This window comes from Hipposideros armiger, unplaced genomic scaffold (assembly GCF_001890085.2).
Source record: "Hipposideros armiger isolate ML-2016 unplaced genomic scaffold, ASM189008v1 scaffold_171, whole genome shotgun sequence".
Classification (NCBI taxonomy): Eukaryota; Metazoa; Chordata; class Mammalia; order Chiroptera; family Hipposideridae; genus Hipposideros; species Hipposideros armiger.
Window position 1 is genome coordinate 1052522 of NW_017731521.1, and position 15250 is coordinate 1067771.

Consider the following 15250-nt stretch of genomic DNA (forward strand, 5'->3'; position numbering starts at 1 on the left):
CTGGGTGATGGGTACATAAGGATTAATCATTCAATTCTCTCTCCTTTCAGTTTTTAAAAGAATATAAAAGGAAATGTAAATGAGAAATTACTAATCTTTTAAACATCCAATGAAATTCAAAGATTAGTTTGAAGCATAAGAAAAAATTTCATCTATACACAAATGTAAAGTAAGAAGGAGAGAATGACCGAATGGGGAAAGGAAAAGTGACATAAAATTAAACAAATAAGAGTAGATGAATATACAGATTTCCCATTCGTAATTCTTTACCTTAAGCCATTGAACATACCATACCTGAAGTTCCTGGGCAGTCTGTTCTACTTTAGATTCTAATGCCTTATAACTTTCAAGAAGAACCTCCTTCTCTGATTTAAGCTTTTCATTTTCTTCAATTAGTTTCTGGTCCTGCTTAATTTTTGCCAGGCTGACATTAGACCTTAAGTTAAAGTCACCAACAGCCAAACTTGCCCTATTAAAACAAATTCACTCATTTTAAAGACCAAACTGTGTAAGGCTGACAGAAGTCAGAAATTTAAACTAAATTATCTTAGGCTGTTTATACCAGAATATATCTTTAAGTTAATTTTGGAAACTAATCTAAAACCTTTACGTAGTTCAACATTAAAAAATATTTTAATACAAACTAGATTTTACCACTGAAGTCATACTTCAGAAACAATGCCTCCAACTCTCAAAAAAAACATATTCCAACTTGCTCGTAGCAACACCAACTCCAGCAAATACAGTAAGAACCATATTCTGTATCAGTATCTTCTGACCCTCCTCGCCATCACCCCCACTCCATTTGACAGTTTAGTTCCTAAAGCACTGATAAGATCTCAATAAACAGCTGCATCACCTAACACATGGCATCATGGGTTGGATGATACGGAGGTATATAAATGGCTTGGTACTTATAAACATCAAATGTGGTTTTCTGCTTGAAGTTTATAATTCAAAATGATCTAAAAAGTGAACTCCTTTTGTAAAAATCAAATTCCATCACAATAAGTTTTCACAGGAAGAACAAAGAGCCTCTCTTTTATTAAAAAGAAAGGCAATTCCCTGACACTCAAAAAAATATTCTTAAAGCCACAGGAAAAACTTCAAAGCTTATGTGACATTTTAACTTTGCCTGAATCATTCAGATTTAGGGGTAGATTTTTATTTTTGATGAATGTATTCAAGAGTTGACATGAAGAGCTGGTATACAAACTTTAAACAATTCAGGCATGATTTTTCTTTCAAAACGGCTTTTAATGAAAATATTCCTGCTAAGGGCAGCTGGTTACCTCGGTGGTTAGAGCGCAGGCTCAAAACACCAAGGTTGCTGGTTTGATTCCCACTTGGGCCAAGGAGCTGCGCACTCCACAACTAGATTGAAATAACTACTTGACTTGGAGCTGCTGGGTCCTGGAAAAACACAGTTCCCCAATAAAATTTCTTAAAAAAAAAATATATATATATATATATATATATATTCCTGCTAAACAAGAGTATAATACATGTTCCAAAAAAATAGAAATAATCAGTATCATTCCTCAAAATCATCGACATAGCTGAGGACTCCAAAAACACATGCCTTGACTTCTACTATGACAAGAATTTCTATAGTAACATGAATTAAAATTTAGGTAAGACTAAAAACCTCACCACAGTCTTACTTTGGAAATGTCACATGATTTCCTGCATCAGTTTCATTCTTCAAGTCAAGAGTCAGCCTCCCACTTAAGCGTGACTTTGGCCTGCTGAGTGTTGACTGGTTTGATCTATGTCCCCACAAGGGAATGGGGCCTTTGAGGTTCCTGAGAACAAGATGACCAGGATCTGATTTTTTTTCCTCACAGATGTTACTGCTGGAAGCTAGTTTGCATTTTTCTGCAAAGCCTTTCTTAGCCACCTCTTCCCCTATATCCACAGTGCCATATTCAGCCTGAGCAATAACTGTTCCATCTTGATAGGTTGCTTTAATTTTCATTTTTATTTCCTTTTCAAAAATCAAGCTCCCCAAAAAGGTTCTGCCCTAAGAAAGATAGGAAAAAAAGACATAAACCAGATATATCAACATGGTTTTTTTCACTTATTTTATTTCTACCCAGTTTTTCCAAGAATCTTATCTCTTCATTCTCAAATCTCTATAGAAGTGGTCTTACCTTATTATTGGCTATATGTAAATATACTTCTGCATGTGTATGAATATATTCCAGTTACACAATTGATGAAATCTTCCTTTCCAGAAGTAGAGCTAATACCTGTATAGGCACCCATTATGTATAAATTTTAAATTGTGTACCAATTAAATGCCCTAGAGGGCCGGCCGAGTGGCGCGTTGGTTAACAGCTGGCTTAGGACGCCAGCTCTGTGCAGTAGGGCCCCAGCTTGGATCCCACATGAGGGCCAGTGACACTGCCCTCTACAGCTAAGATTGTGAACAACAGCTCGACCTGGAGCTGGGCTGCAATGAGTCGCCATGAGGCTGCAGCCCCTGCTGCAGTGGGCTGCCATAAGCTACCGTGTGTGGCCAGCAGCCAGTGTGAGCGGCCGGCAGCCGGCGTGAGCTGCCAAGAGCCACCGTGAGCGGCCATCCAGAGGCCGGCAACCAATCTGCCTCACCCGGGAAGAGCACAATGATAATATCAACATGGGCCAGTGAAGGGACGTCCTCCACAACTAGACTGAAGAATAAAAGGACAGCAATTTGTCTATTCCCCTCCAGTTCCCCAATTTAAAAAAAAAAAATGCCCTAGAATATTTTTTTAAAATCAATCAGGATGTGTTGACCATTTTGGCCCTAACTAAATATAATGGTGTCCTGTGGAGCTGCAGCACATAAAAATGAATTTTGGTATCTAGAAAAGGTGCTAAGATTCAACAGAACTATAAAAATAGTTTCACTCTGGTTTTAAAGAGAGGTAAGAGCAGGAGCAAAAAACAAACTCAAAGCAGAAAATGTCAAATATTTTTAAATCAATAAATTGAAATTATAAATTATGAGATGTTAGAAATCCTAAATTCAAAACCCCCTTAAATAGAATTTTGTTTAAGGGAGTAACACTTGTATAACTGGCATATGAGAAGCCATAAGAGTAATTAGGCACTTACTAACTTTTAATTATTGATTATCTATCCTGTGCACTGAGCACAGATGTTTCTAAGATATATTAGAGATTGGAAGATATCTTGAGATTTAGTTTTAATAAGGATTTGCTTACAGCAAATTGCTTACAGAATATTGAAATTCCTAAAAGTACTTTGCTACACTCTAACCACAAATTTGGAATACAATCTGAATTTTCCTAAGCTCTAACTAACAAAAAGGATGACACAATTGTCAACCCAATAAATTTTAAATAAAAAAAAGACAGAGAATATGATACATAAGAATTTTAATATTATACTTTATCATAAATATCTTATATGTTGTTTTTTAAATGTCAAATATTTTATAGTAAGAAATGTGTTACATTCCCCATTATATCCTGTGTGCCAAATATATATGCATTTTTTAAACATATTTAGTTATTTAAAAGGTATGAAATTTACCTTTCAAATAAATCTGGCCATTGGTTTAGAACATCCAGTTTTCAATCATTAAAAATAGATGTCACCTTTGTAAGATGTTTTCCAGACTGGTTTGCTTTATTCAGAAACGAGACAACATTATTTACATTCTACTTTAGTCTACCTTACTTTGTCTGGATGTATTAGAAAATAGGCTAACAGGCATTTAAACTCTTAAACCCAAATTCCAATCTCTAGCTTTCATTCCCTGATTCTACATAAAACTTTTAAAGTAAGAAAAGCACTTAGGATATAATTTAATCTTTGTTTTATCTTCAGCAATATGTAGCCATGATTCTGGGTATCCATTTCAACTGTGCTATAGCATGGGTGTGAAAGCATTGGTTTAAAATTTGCTGAAGGTATTTCGATGCCAGGATACCCTTTGAAGTGTCTTTTTTTTTTAACTGAATCCCTACTATTCACTCATTTGTTCAAATGCTAGATAAATTGGATGCTCATGTAACACCTAACAGGCAGGAGCAGAAGATTAGGCATAGACAAATGAATAAAATACTTGCCTCTACTAAGACAGTCTTGTCTCTACCAAGCTCACTATCTGAGGGGAGGAAAAAATTACAACTCTACCTGTCCTATACAGAGTGACTAAAACAGCTGCAGGGGAATGGATGGTGGGTATTAGCACTAAGATTTTATATAGGAAATTACATTTCAGCCTTGAGCTAAGAATTAATGGCTAACCATGAGCTTTTTAAGAAGAGACATTCAAGAATAACTTTTAGCTCTTCCCATAGTGACCTGAGGTGACCTCTTGAAAATACTCACTTGATCCAGAAAACCCCACAAAATCATGTAAATCGAAAGGTTCAAATCTATGGGTTCATTTTAAGAACACTCATGAAACTGCCCAGGCCATCAAGGGTATGCATACCCAAAAAGCCACCAAGTATCTAAAGGATGTCACGTTATAAAAGCAATGTGAGTCATTCTGTGGTTACAATGGTGAAGTTGGGAGGTGTGCCCAGGCCAAACAATGGGATTGGACACAGGATTGGTGGCCCAAAAAGAGTGCAGAATTTTTACTGCACATGCTTAAGAATGCAGAGAGTAAGGCTGAACTTAAGGGTTTACATATCATTGAACACATGCAGGTAAACAAAGTTCCCAAGAAGTTTCGCAGAACTTACAGAGCTCAGGGTAAGGTTAACCCATACATGAGCTATCCCTGCCACACTGCGATGATCCTCACTGAGAAAGAGCAGATTGTGCCTAAACCAGAAGAGGAGGTTGCACAGAAGAAAAAGATCTCCCAGAAGAAACAAAAAATTATGGCCTGGAAGTATATTGAGCATCAAGTAAATGCTAATATAAGTAAAATAAAATAAANGACTGAAGAACAAAAGGACAGCAACTTGTCTGTTCCCCTTCCCCCAATTCCCCAGCACTGTTCCCATCCCCCCAATTCCCCAATTAAAAAAAAAAGACAAAGAAGGACATTACCTAATAAAAACGGGATCAATCCAATAAAAGGATATTAAACCTGGTAAACATTTATGCACCCAACACAGGAGCACCTAAATGTATAAAACAAATATTAACCGACACGAAGGCAGAGATCAACAGTAATACCGTCATGGTAGGGAACTTCAACACCCAGTTGTCACCAATGTACAGATCTTCCAGACAGAAAATCAACATGGAAACAGCGGCCTTAAATGACACACTAGACCAGAAGAATTTAATTGGTATTTTTAGACCATTTCACCCCAAAGCAGCAGAATATACATTCTTTTCAAGTGCACATGGAACATTTTCCAGGATAGACCACATGTTCGGCCGAAAAACAAGTCTCAATAAATTTAAGAAGACTGAAATCATATCAAGTGCCTTCTCTGATATCAATTACAATGAATAAAACTGAAAACACACAAACACATGGAGGCTAAATAGCATGCTACTAAATAATGAACTGTGGTACACTTATACAATGGAGCATTACTCTGCCATAAAAAATGAAATCTTACCATTTGCAACAACATGGATGAACCTAGAGGATATAATGCTAAGTGAAATAAGTCAGGCTGAGAAAGACAGATACCATATGATCTCAATTATATGTGGAATCTAAAGAACAGACTAAAAGAACAAACAAAACAGAAACAGACTCAGATACAGAGAACTGATGGTTGCTGATGGGAGAGGGATTGGGGGATGGATGAGAAAGGTGAAGGGCTCAGGAAGTACAAATTGGTAGTCACAAAATAGTCATAGGGATGTGAAATACAGTACAGGAAATATAGTCAATAATACTGTAAAAACTACGTATGGTGTCAGATGGGTACTGAACTTATTGGGGGAATCACTTCATAAATTATATAAATGCCTAATCACTGCACTGTACACCTGAAACTAATATAAAATAATACTGAATGTCAACTATAACTATATAAATATACATAAATATATATATTTACATATATATTTATATATAAATAAATTGGGGGTGCCAAAAAAATGTATACAAGTGGACACTTTGGTCAACGTTGCTCAAGCAGTAGTTCGTCATAATCAGAAGTGTCTGAACGCTGATGGTAACCACTTTGAGCACCTCTTGTAATTGCAGAAGTCAAACGTGATGCGTATTTATCTTTTGTTATTGGTATATATTGAGTATTACAATTTTAATACAGTTTTTTCCTTTCTTAAAATGTGTATAGGGCCGGCCGAGTGGCGCGTTGGTTAAGAGCTGGCATGGGATGCCAGAAGGTCCCAGTTCGGATCCCACATGAGGGCCAGTGATACTGCCCTCTACAGCTAAGATGCTGGACAACAGCTCAACCTGGAGCTGGGCTGCCGTGAGTCACAGGTGATGGCAGGTGGGTTGCCATGGGCTACCATGTGTAGCCAGCAGCCAGCATGAGCGGCCAGCAGCCGCAGTGAGTGGCCGTCCAGAAGCCAGCGACTGATCTGCCTCACCTGGGAAGAGCGCAATGATGGTGCCAACTTGGGCCAGTGAAGCANTAGAACAAGAATAAATACTCCTCAGGGCAAAAGATAATAAATATTATTCCAGAAAACATTTATTTTGCTAATTGTAATTAGCGCAACTTCAATCAATAGTCTTTTTACTGAATTTAAGCATGCAAATACAAACAGTACCACCTATTAACAGTCTATGAAGCATTCAAAACGTCAATTACTGAAGTTTATTCCTTCAGTTCCAAAACTAACTTTTAAAAATGACTTTTTTTCTTGATTCATGTTTGTTTCAATCAACATAAATTTTATATCATCTTACTTTAAAAATAATAAAAAACTTGAGTTCTAGCCCTAGCTCAGCCCTAATTAATTAGCTTAATGACTTTAAGTAAGTCATTTAATTAAGAGTAGATTAAGGTCTGTAAATTTAAGATTCTAGGGTTCTAAGTATACAAGAAATTCAAGCCACTACTTTGGTCTAAACATTTATATTAAAGAAAAAAGTTAATAAACTTTAGATTTTAAACCAAAAATAGAGTGTAACTTTACAATAATATATGCTTTACTTTACATTTATGAAAGTCTGAGTTCTAGTTACAGCAATGTTTCTTATAAATAACTACAGTGCAGACAAAACTATACATAATATAGCCTACAAGATTCTCCAAAAAAAAGGGGCAAATAGAAGGTTTCCAAATTTACTATTCCTTATAGTACTGATTAAATCATTTTTCACATAAGTCATTTGAGCTGCTAAAAAAGAAATACTAATCTCATTACTACCTTGCAATATAATATCCCCTCAACAGCAGTAACACTCACCAAAAGAACATCATTATTGCAGATTTAAAAGGTAGAATTCCTATAAGACCACCCCTGAAATTATCAGATGTCTTCCAGAATTAGGTTACTAACCCAAAATTTAAGGGAAATGAATACAAACTAGAATCTAGATTAGCAGAACATCCCTGCCAATTACCTCATCAAACAGTATGAGCTTCTGCCATATGATAAAATAGGATTTACAACTTCACTAATTTAAAATTTGTGGTATTTATGGCCATAGCCATGTTAAAGATCATTTTTAGCTAATAAATACTTTCTTTTTTTTTTTTAGCTGAGCCATCCTGCCACCTTTTGGCAGCTCAGTGGCAGCTCAGGTCGGGCCAGGCATCGAACTGCTGTTGCTCAGAGAGCAAACTCTTGAGCGAGCTCTTAACCAACTGAACCACTCGGCCGGACCTTAATAAATACTTACTTAAAAGCAAAAAGACAACAGAATAATTATATTCATCATTTTTTTCCATCATATAAGAGACTATCCCTTTAAGCTTTCACATCAGAAGAAAATATTTACATTCATTAAAAAAATATATATATGCATATATATCACTTTTATCTGATCAAGATGTTTACCTAGCAAAAGATGAGCACAAATATAGCATTATATATTTGCTTTTGAATTATTCGATAAATCATATTTTTTCACTAATTTATACAGATTTTTTACATTCAAAAAATTAGTGGAATTTATACATACTTTGCTTCAAGCACATAGTTTTATTTCCATTAACAAAAAATATTTAAAAATCTGTGACTTGCCTGATCAAACTGGGTAACTTCTTGGCCAGAAGGAATCTGTAGTCCCCAAAGTCTATACTTTTTGGCAACGCTAGAAAATTGCAAATCCGAAGGAATCTCCACTATATCAGATCGATTTAAAATTTCAGTATTTCCATAGTCAATGTACCTGACCAGGCACTGGGGGAAAAAATGAAACAAATACTAATATGGAACTTAGATTAAATATCTCCAAAGAAACCACCAACATGCTGCTTTCTGTTAATTATCTATAAATCAAGATAGCATTTTACCTCAAATTGACAAAATGTATTCAGAAATGAGAGCACCAGCAATATTCTCAAAATAAGGATAGTTTAACTAGTACCAAACAGTACTACTTCCAACAGTACCATTTATTTTACCTTTTTTTTAAACTGGTATTTAAGTAAACAAATCTATTAAGTTTATGTCCCTACCCTCTCCTATCTCAAATGTTAAAATCAATCAACATTCTGAAATTCAAGTTGGAAACAATAAAATCTGAAAAGGCAGAGTTATCAAGCTACCTTTGATAGAATTAAACCCACTTCAGCTATTAGACCTTGGAAATGAAATCAAATTCCCCCTTACCTCCAGATCTATATCTGTTTAAAGAGTTAAAAAAAAAAAAGTTTATCGCAAGGTCAAAGTCATCTTGCCCTTTAATTTAAAAAGCTATCGCCAAACCAAAAAACAAATGCAAATATCATCTCCAGTTGTCAAATTGTGGGGAAAAGGTCTATTTCACTAAAATAAACCATTACCTATGAGAGTAATAAATCATGAGATTTTTTTTAAGTTATTTGGAACTTTACTCCAATTGTTTAATCTTACCGTCCAATTACACCAAGAAAAATATTTATAAAACATATGTATTACAAAATATTTTAATTCCAGAAAAGCCACCATAGGGAAAAAAAAAAAGTAAAGGAAAACCTAAATAGATGCTTTTACATAGCTTGCAATGTACAATTGTTACCAAACAGCTATTCAGAATCTCCTCTCCACAAATCCCGTTAAAAATCTCCCACAAATTCAAAAATAAAATAGCTAGATACAAAGAAAATTCATTACATTTAAACCAAGGCATGAGAAAGCTACAACCAATCTTCAATATTAATAATATGCACATCAACTAAGTAAAAGATCAACATAACTTCAGGATCAATAAAGTGTTCTTTTCCTACTCAACTTAATAGAATGAACCTTTAAAGGTACTCAGCAAGAATTAAACATAATTATTAAGAACTGAGGTACAAATCCTGTTTGAGAAAAGTGTCCTAGGAACTGATTCAGAAAGCAAGGATTTTTTGAGGCGTGCACTAACTTTCCCAGGCCACTGTTCTACCCTAGATCCTGAACTTTAGCTGCAGCCACCAGCCAGATTTCCAGCCTCCAGCCAGCCCTGCTTCCTTCACTCTGGCTAGAACCCATCACTCAGATTGGCACGTGGCAACAATTTAATCTCTCCTGTTGCTGTTTCTTCTGATAGGGATTTTGTACAATTGGTTTTTTTATATTGACAAAAACTTATTCTCTGAAAGCCAGGGAAGGTTGTATCAGCAACCAAGCACCTCAGTTCACTCCTGAATCGGATTTTTCTTCCAACTGCAAGTTTTACACGTCTACCTGTCTTTAGTTTAGTTGTGCCACTAAATGTGTATAGACAGAAGCTTACCGCCCCCTAGATTCTCGATTCAATATATTCTGCAATATCTACTACATTCTTAAAGCTATCATTCCATCTCTACACTTCAAAACAGGACTTTATAGCCAGGCAGTATTTAATGGTGATATTTAGGTACAAAAAATTCAAAGTAAATAAAAGTTAGATGTTTTTAAGAAAAAATAAAAACAAAGTAAAAATTACCCATGTAAAAAAAAAAGAACTGAGGTGCAAAAAACCAACTGGTACCAAAAATAATCCACAAATTATGTAATCTATTCTTAGACAATCTGGGGTGATTATATAACAACTTAAATTCAGAAGAATATTTCTGAATCTGACTTGAATTTTTTAAGCGATTCATTTATGTTCACCAGGAAAAAAAACTTATGTTTTAATCTGTTTACAAGTTCTTTGAACCAGATTTTATTACTATTTTTAATAAGCAATGAAGGGCTAAATAAGCATCAAATTTTAGAACAAGAATAAATACTCCTCAGGGCAAAAGAACTCAACACTGTTCCTGCCTTTTCATCACTGATGATTTTCAGTATTTTGCATCTGTACCAACATTGATCTTCAGAAAATAATCCACCATAAATCTACAAAGAGAAAAAAAAGTAACATTATTTGACATTTTAATGAATCAAAGCATGCTAAGTAAATCAGAATAATGGTTAGAATTTATTAAGCACTTACTATATGTCAATAAGCACTTTATAACTTATTTTATTCTCACAACAACCCTATGAAGTAGGTACTTTGTTTTCACCATTATATACCCAAAGTCATAAGCTACTGTAATAAGCATCAGAGCCAGAATTCAAATTAAGGCCATCTGACCTCAGAGTCCATTATGCTATTCTGCCTCTCAAAAAAAGGGGAAAGGAAAAACATAAAAAAACAGAAAACTCAAACAGAAGGCACAAATTACTGTTTATGTATTCTTTGGAGATGTATGCACCCTACGTTCATTAAAGCATTATTTACAATAGCCAAGGTACGGAAGCATCCTAGGTGTCTATCAATACATAAATGAATAAAGAAGGTACATAAATAAAGTATATATCACATACAATGGACTATTACTGGGCCACAAGAAAGAATGAAATCTTGGGCCAGTGAAGTGGCTCAGTTGGTTAAGAGCTTCCCCAAGAGCGCGAGCTCTGAGCAACAGGGTCGTCGGTTCGATTCCCACACGGGCCACTGAGCTGCGCCCGAGCTGAGCTGCCAACAGGTGGCAGGATGGCTCAGCTGGTGAGAGCACGTGCTCCTAACAACAAGGCTGCCTGTTCGAGAATGGTGGGCTACACACCCGCCCGCAACTAAAGACTGAACTCGGCACCTTGAGCTGAGCTGCCACCAGGGTTACTCAGGGGATACAGCATGTGCTCTTAACAACAAGGCTGCCAGTTGGGGAGAGCTGAGTGGCGCAACTGGACTTGGAGCTGAGCTAGCTGTGCCCTCCACAACTAAGACTGAAGGACAACAACTTGGCTGTTCCCCTCCCCCAATTCCCCAACACTGTTCCCCTCCCCCAAGTCCCCAATAAAATCTTTAAAAAAAAAGAATGAAATATTGTCATTTGTGACAACATGGATGAACCTAGAGGGTATTATGCTAAGTGAAGTAAGTCAGATAAAGACAAATTAATACCGTATGATTTCACTTATGTGTGGAATCTAAAAAACAAAATAAACGAACAAACAGGTCCAAACTCATAGATACAGAGAACAAACTGATGTTTGAGGGGGATGGGCAAAAAGGGTGAAGGGGATTAAGAAGTACAAAGTTCCAGTTATAAAATACTTAAATAAGGTATGGGTATGTAATGTACAACATAGGGAATATAGTTATTAACACCACAATAACTTTGTGTAGTGTCAGATGGTTACTGGATTTACATGGTGATCACTTCATAAGCAACATAAATGTTCAATCACTATGGTGTACACCTGAAACTAATATAATATTGTATGTCAACTACACTTCAGTGTAAAAAAAAAAGGCACAAACATCAAAGACTTGAAATTATGCTGTTTCAATGTATGAAAACATAACCAGTACAATTAATTGCTAAAACATAAACATGCCAAGTACATGCCACTTAAGTCTAATTATCAACCATGGTGAGATCCATATGTCCTATCAGCCAAAAAAGATTTTTGTATTTTTTACTTTATATTTAAGGATTTTAGGGCTATTAAGTGGACAAAAGTAAATTAGATAATATCCTTAATACTGAACTACCATTTATTTTAAATTTATAATTTAATTATGTTTAATAAAACAAAGAGAAAAATGTATATACTTGAAGTCAATTCCCTAACCTCAGCACCACTGACATGTGAGACAGGATAATCCTTTGCAGCGGGTAGGGAGGGAATGGTTGTCCTATCCACTGTAGGATGTTCAGCAGTATCCCCCCTGGTCTCTACCTACAAGATACCAGTAATACCCCCTCAAGTTGTGACAACCAAAAAGGTCTCCAAAACATTGCAAAGTATCCCCTGGGAGTGTAAGTAGGAAATACAAAATCACCCCACATTGATAACCACTTTGAATCATTCATTCTCAATGAGGGGAATATTATTCCCAAGGGAGTGAAAACTGGTTGGGAGGGGGCAGGTATCTTAGGTATTACAATGGTTTGTAGCCCTCCAAAGTTCAATCCTACCTGACAACATAAACAGATATACAGTATTATCTGTGGTGTTAAACTGTCTTCAGGGAAAGAGACTCATTAGAGAAAACATGTTTTAGAAGGGCATAATAAAAAAAAGGTTGAGGAACACTGCTTCAAGTGACACAGTACAAAATTAAATGTAAGTGTATCACACTGAACTAGGACAAATTCACAGATTTCAAAGCAAAAAGGAATACAGTGTGAAACGTAAAAATCCTCAACTCCCCAAAGCGACAAAGTACAAATCAAGTCAGACACACAAATGGATATCTAACAAAGCAAATGCTATAAAGGATAGGTATACTCAATTAGCACTTGACTCTGGTTCCCCTGGCTACCACTCAGCAACTGGAGGGCAAGAGAAGGCACAAATGGCATGGTACTCTCTCCCAACTATCTTACTTCATATTTCAGCAAGCAAACATGTTTAAGCAGCAAAAATAGCTGATAGTCTACAGTCCTATTCAATTTCAAACTCTGCAAAAGATCACATCATCTTTAGTTAAGACTTTGTAATAATATGCCAATAAAATGAACAACTGAATATAAGCCAAGTGACAGAAATGGTGTATCACTGCAATCCAGTCTAAGTAGGAACAGAGCTGGGACCCAAGCATGTGAAGGAATCTGAAGTTCTTGACTCTGCTAGTGAGGATAATCACAACCATCATAAATACAAGTCTCTCCCAAATATTTATTTGTGTCTATAACATAATCCCATTGTGCCTAGTTCCAATCTTCTTCTCACAACTCCACTATTCATAGCCCATGACCTGCCTACATGGTGAGAGGGAGAGAACCACTCAATCACTAAGGAAACTTTACAAAGTATAATCCATTCATGGATAATCAGAGTGATTGAGTAATCATTTATAATGAGATGTCTATTACTGAAACTAGTTTGAATTTTTTGTAAAGCAAGTAATCTGTTTTGCACTCAACAGAGGAAAAGTGGGTATGTCTTCATTTTTAATACTATTAAAAATAGTCATAGACTACTAGAATGCCAAAAAACCTAAAATCTTTACAAATTGTATTACCTTACCCATTCTGATGCTCAACTCCAAGCTACATTGCTTCCTTCCTTCTAAATTTCTTCTTTTTACACATTTTTATATATGCCATTGGGGTTTTTTTATTTAAAAATAAAACAGGCATGTTATTAAAAGAAAATCAAAGTATATGAAAAAGGATAAAGAATAAGACTTCCTTCCCAACCTTCTTCAACATGCACTCTGAAAATAATTTTACATTTACACTTATTTTGCACATATACTAAAATGTTTATGCTTTTTTATTTACACAAATGGGCTCATTTTATATACACTATTTTGCACCTGATTCCATAGCAAAATAGAGACCTACCTCCCCCCTCATTTAAATAACCACAGCTTGGAGCTGCGTAAGGCAAGCAAGGCACCCAGCACACAAAATGTAAAGAGGCATTCACTCTAAGCTACCAACCCTGCACTTGCATAAGTGCCTCCTTAAATTTCATGTTTACCTTACACTAGTATGAGTCCCCAAAATGATTACTTAGTATTCCAAAAAAAGGATCTACCACAATTCATTAATTATTCCAATATAGGATAACAGTTAAGGAAGTAGGCTCTGTGAGTTTGAATACTTAATCCATCATTAACTACCTGGTGACTTTCATAAATTTATCCTAGCTGTGCCTCAACACAAACAACCTGAAAATGGGGCAAAGATTTAAATAGGCACTTCACAAAAGAAGATATCCAAATGACTAATAAAATTATGAAAACATGATTAAGTTCAGTACCCATCAGGAAAATAAAATTAAAATCACAAGATAACACTACATACCAGCCAAAATGGCTAAAATTAAAAAGATGACAATGCAAAGGACTGGTATGGACATGGGAGGAACTGGAACTCTAATACTTTGCTGGTAAAAATACAAATTGGTTTGATACTGTTTGCCAAACGGTTTGGCCAGTACCTACTAAAGAAAAACATGCCTACCCTACGACTTAGCAATTCTACTGCTAGATATATACTCAAAAGAAATGTTAATACTCGTACACCCAGCAGAAGGCTTGTATAAAAATTTCATAGCAGTTTCATTCACAGTAGCCAAAAACTACAAACAATCCAAATGTCCACCAAGGGAGAACAGATAAATTGTGATATATTTATACAATGAAATACTGCACAGCTTGAAACAGAACAAACTACCAATATACCAATACACACAATAATATGGATGAATCTCAGAAAATATGCTGAACAAAAGAAGCCAGGTATATATTAAAAAGTATACTATTAACGACTTAAGAACAGGCAAATGAATCTATAGTGACAGAAGCCAGAACAATAATTAACTCTGTTAGGAGGACTACTGACCATGAAATGACTGAGTAGCGGCCTGAGAGAATTCTCTGGTGTGATGGAACTGTATGTTGATCTCAGTGGCAATTATACAGATGCATACATATGTAAAAACTCATCAGGCTGTATACTTAAAGAGATATACATTTTACTGTATGTAAGTTATACCTTAGTTAAAAAAAAATCATCGGGCCAGCCGAGTGGCGCAATGGTTAAGAGCTGGCTTGGGACGCCAGAGGGCCGCGGTTCCGATCCCACATATGAGGGCCAGTGACACTGCCCTCTGCAGCTAAGATACTGAACAACAGCTCAACCTGGAGTTGGGCTGCCTGAGTCGCCAGCGACGGCGTGGGCTGCAGCCCCTGCTGCAGTGGGTTGCCATGGGCTACCGTGTGTAGCCAGCAGCCAGCGTGAGCGGCCAGCAGCCGCCGTGAGCGGCC

General features: G+C 36.0%; 1 protein-coding gene across 1 annotated transcript in view; it reads right to left on the reverse strand.

Annotated features, from left to right (window-relative positions):
- The window catches only part of STK31 (serine/threonine kinase 31), an 82024-nt gene that overhangs the window by 55499 nt on the left and 11275 nt on the right, over nucleotides 1–15250 (reverse strand). The window contains exons 5-8 of the mRNA XM_019651992.1: nucleotides 10297–10371; nucleotides 8104–8262; nucleotides 1665–2023; nucleotides 295–469 (exon numbers count right to left, since the gene is read on the reverse strand). Of these exons, the coding sequence (XP_019507537.1) occupies nucleotides 295–469; nucleotides 1665–2023; nucleotides 8104–8262; nucleotides 10297–10371 (768 nt within the window). The remainder of the gene's footprint in view (nucleotides 1–294; nucleotides 470–1664; nucleotides 2024–8103; nucleotides 8263–10296; nucleotides 10372–15250) is intronic.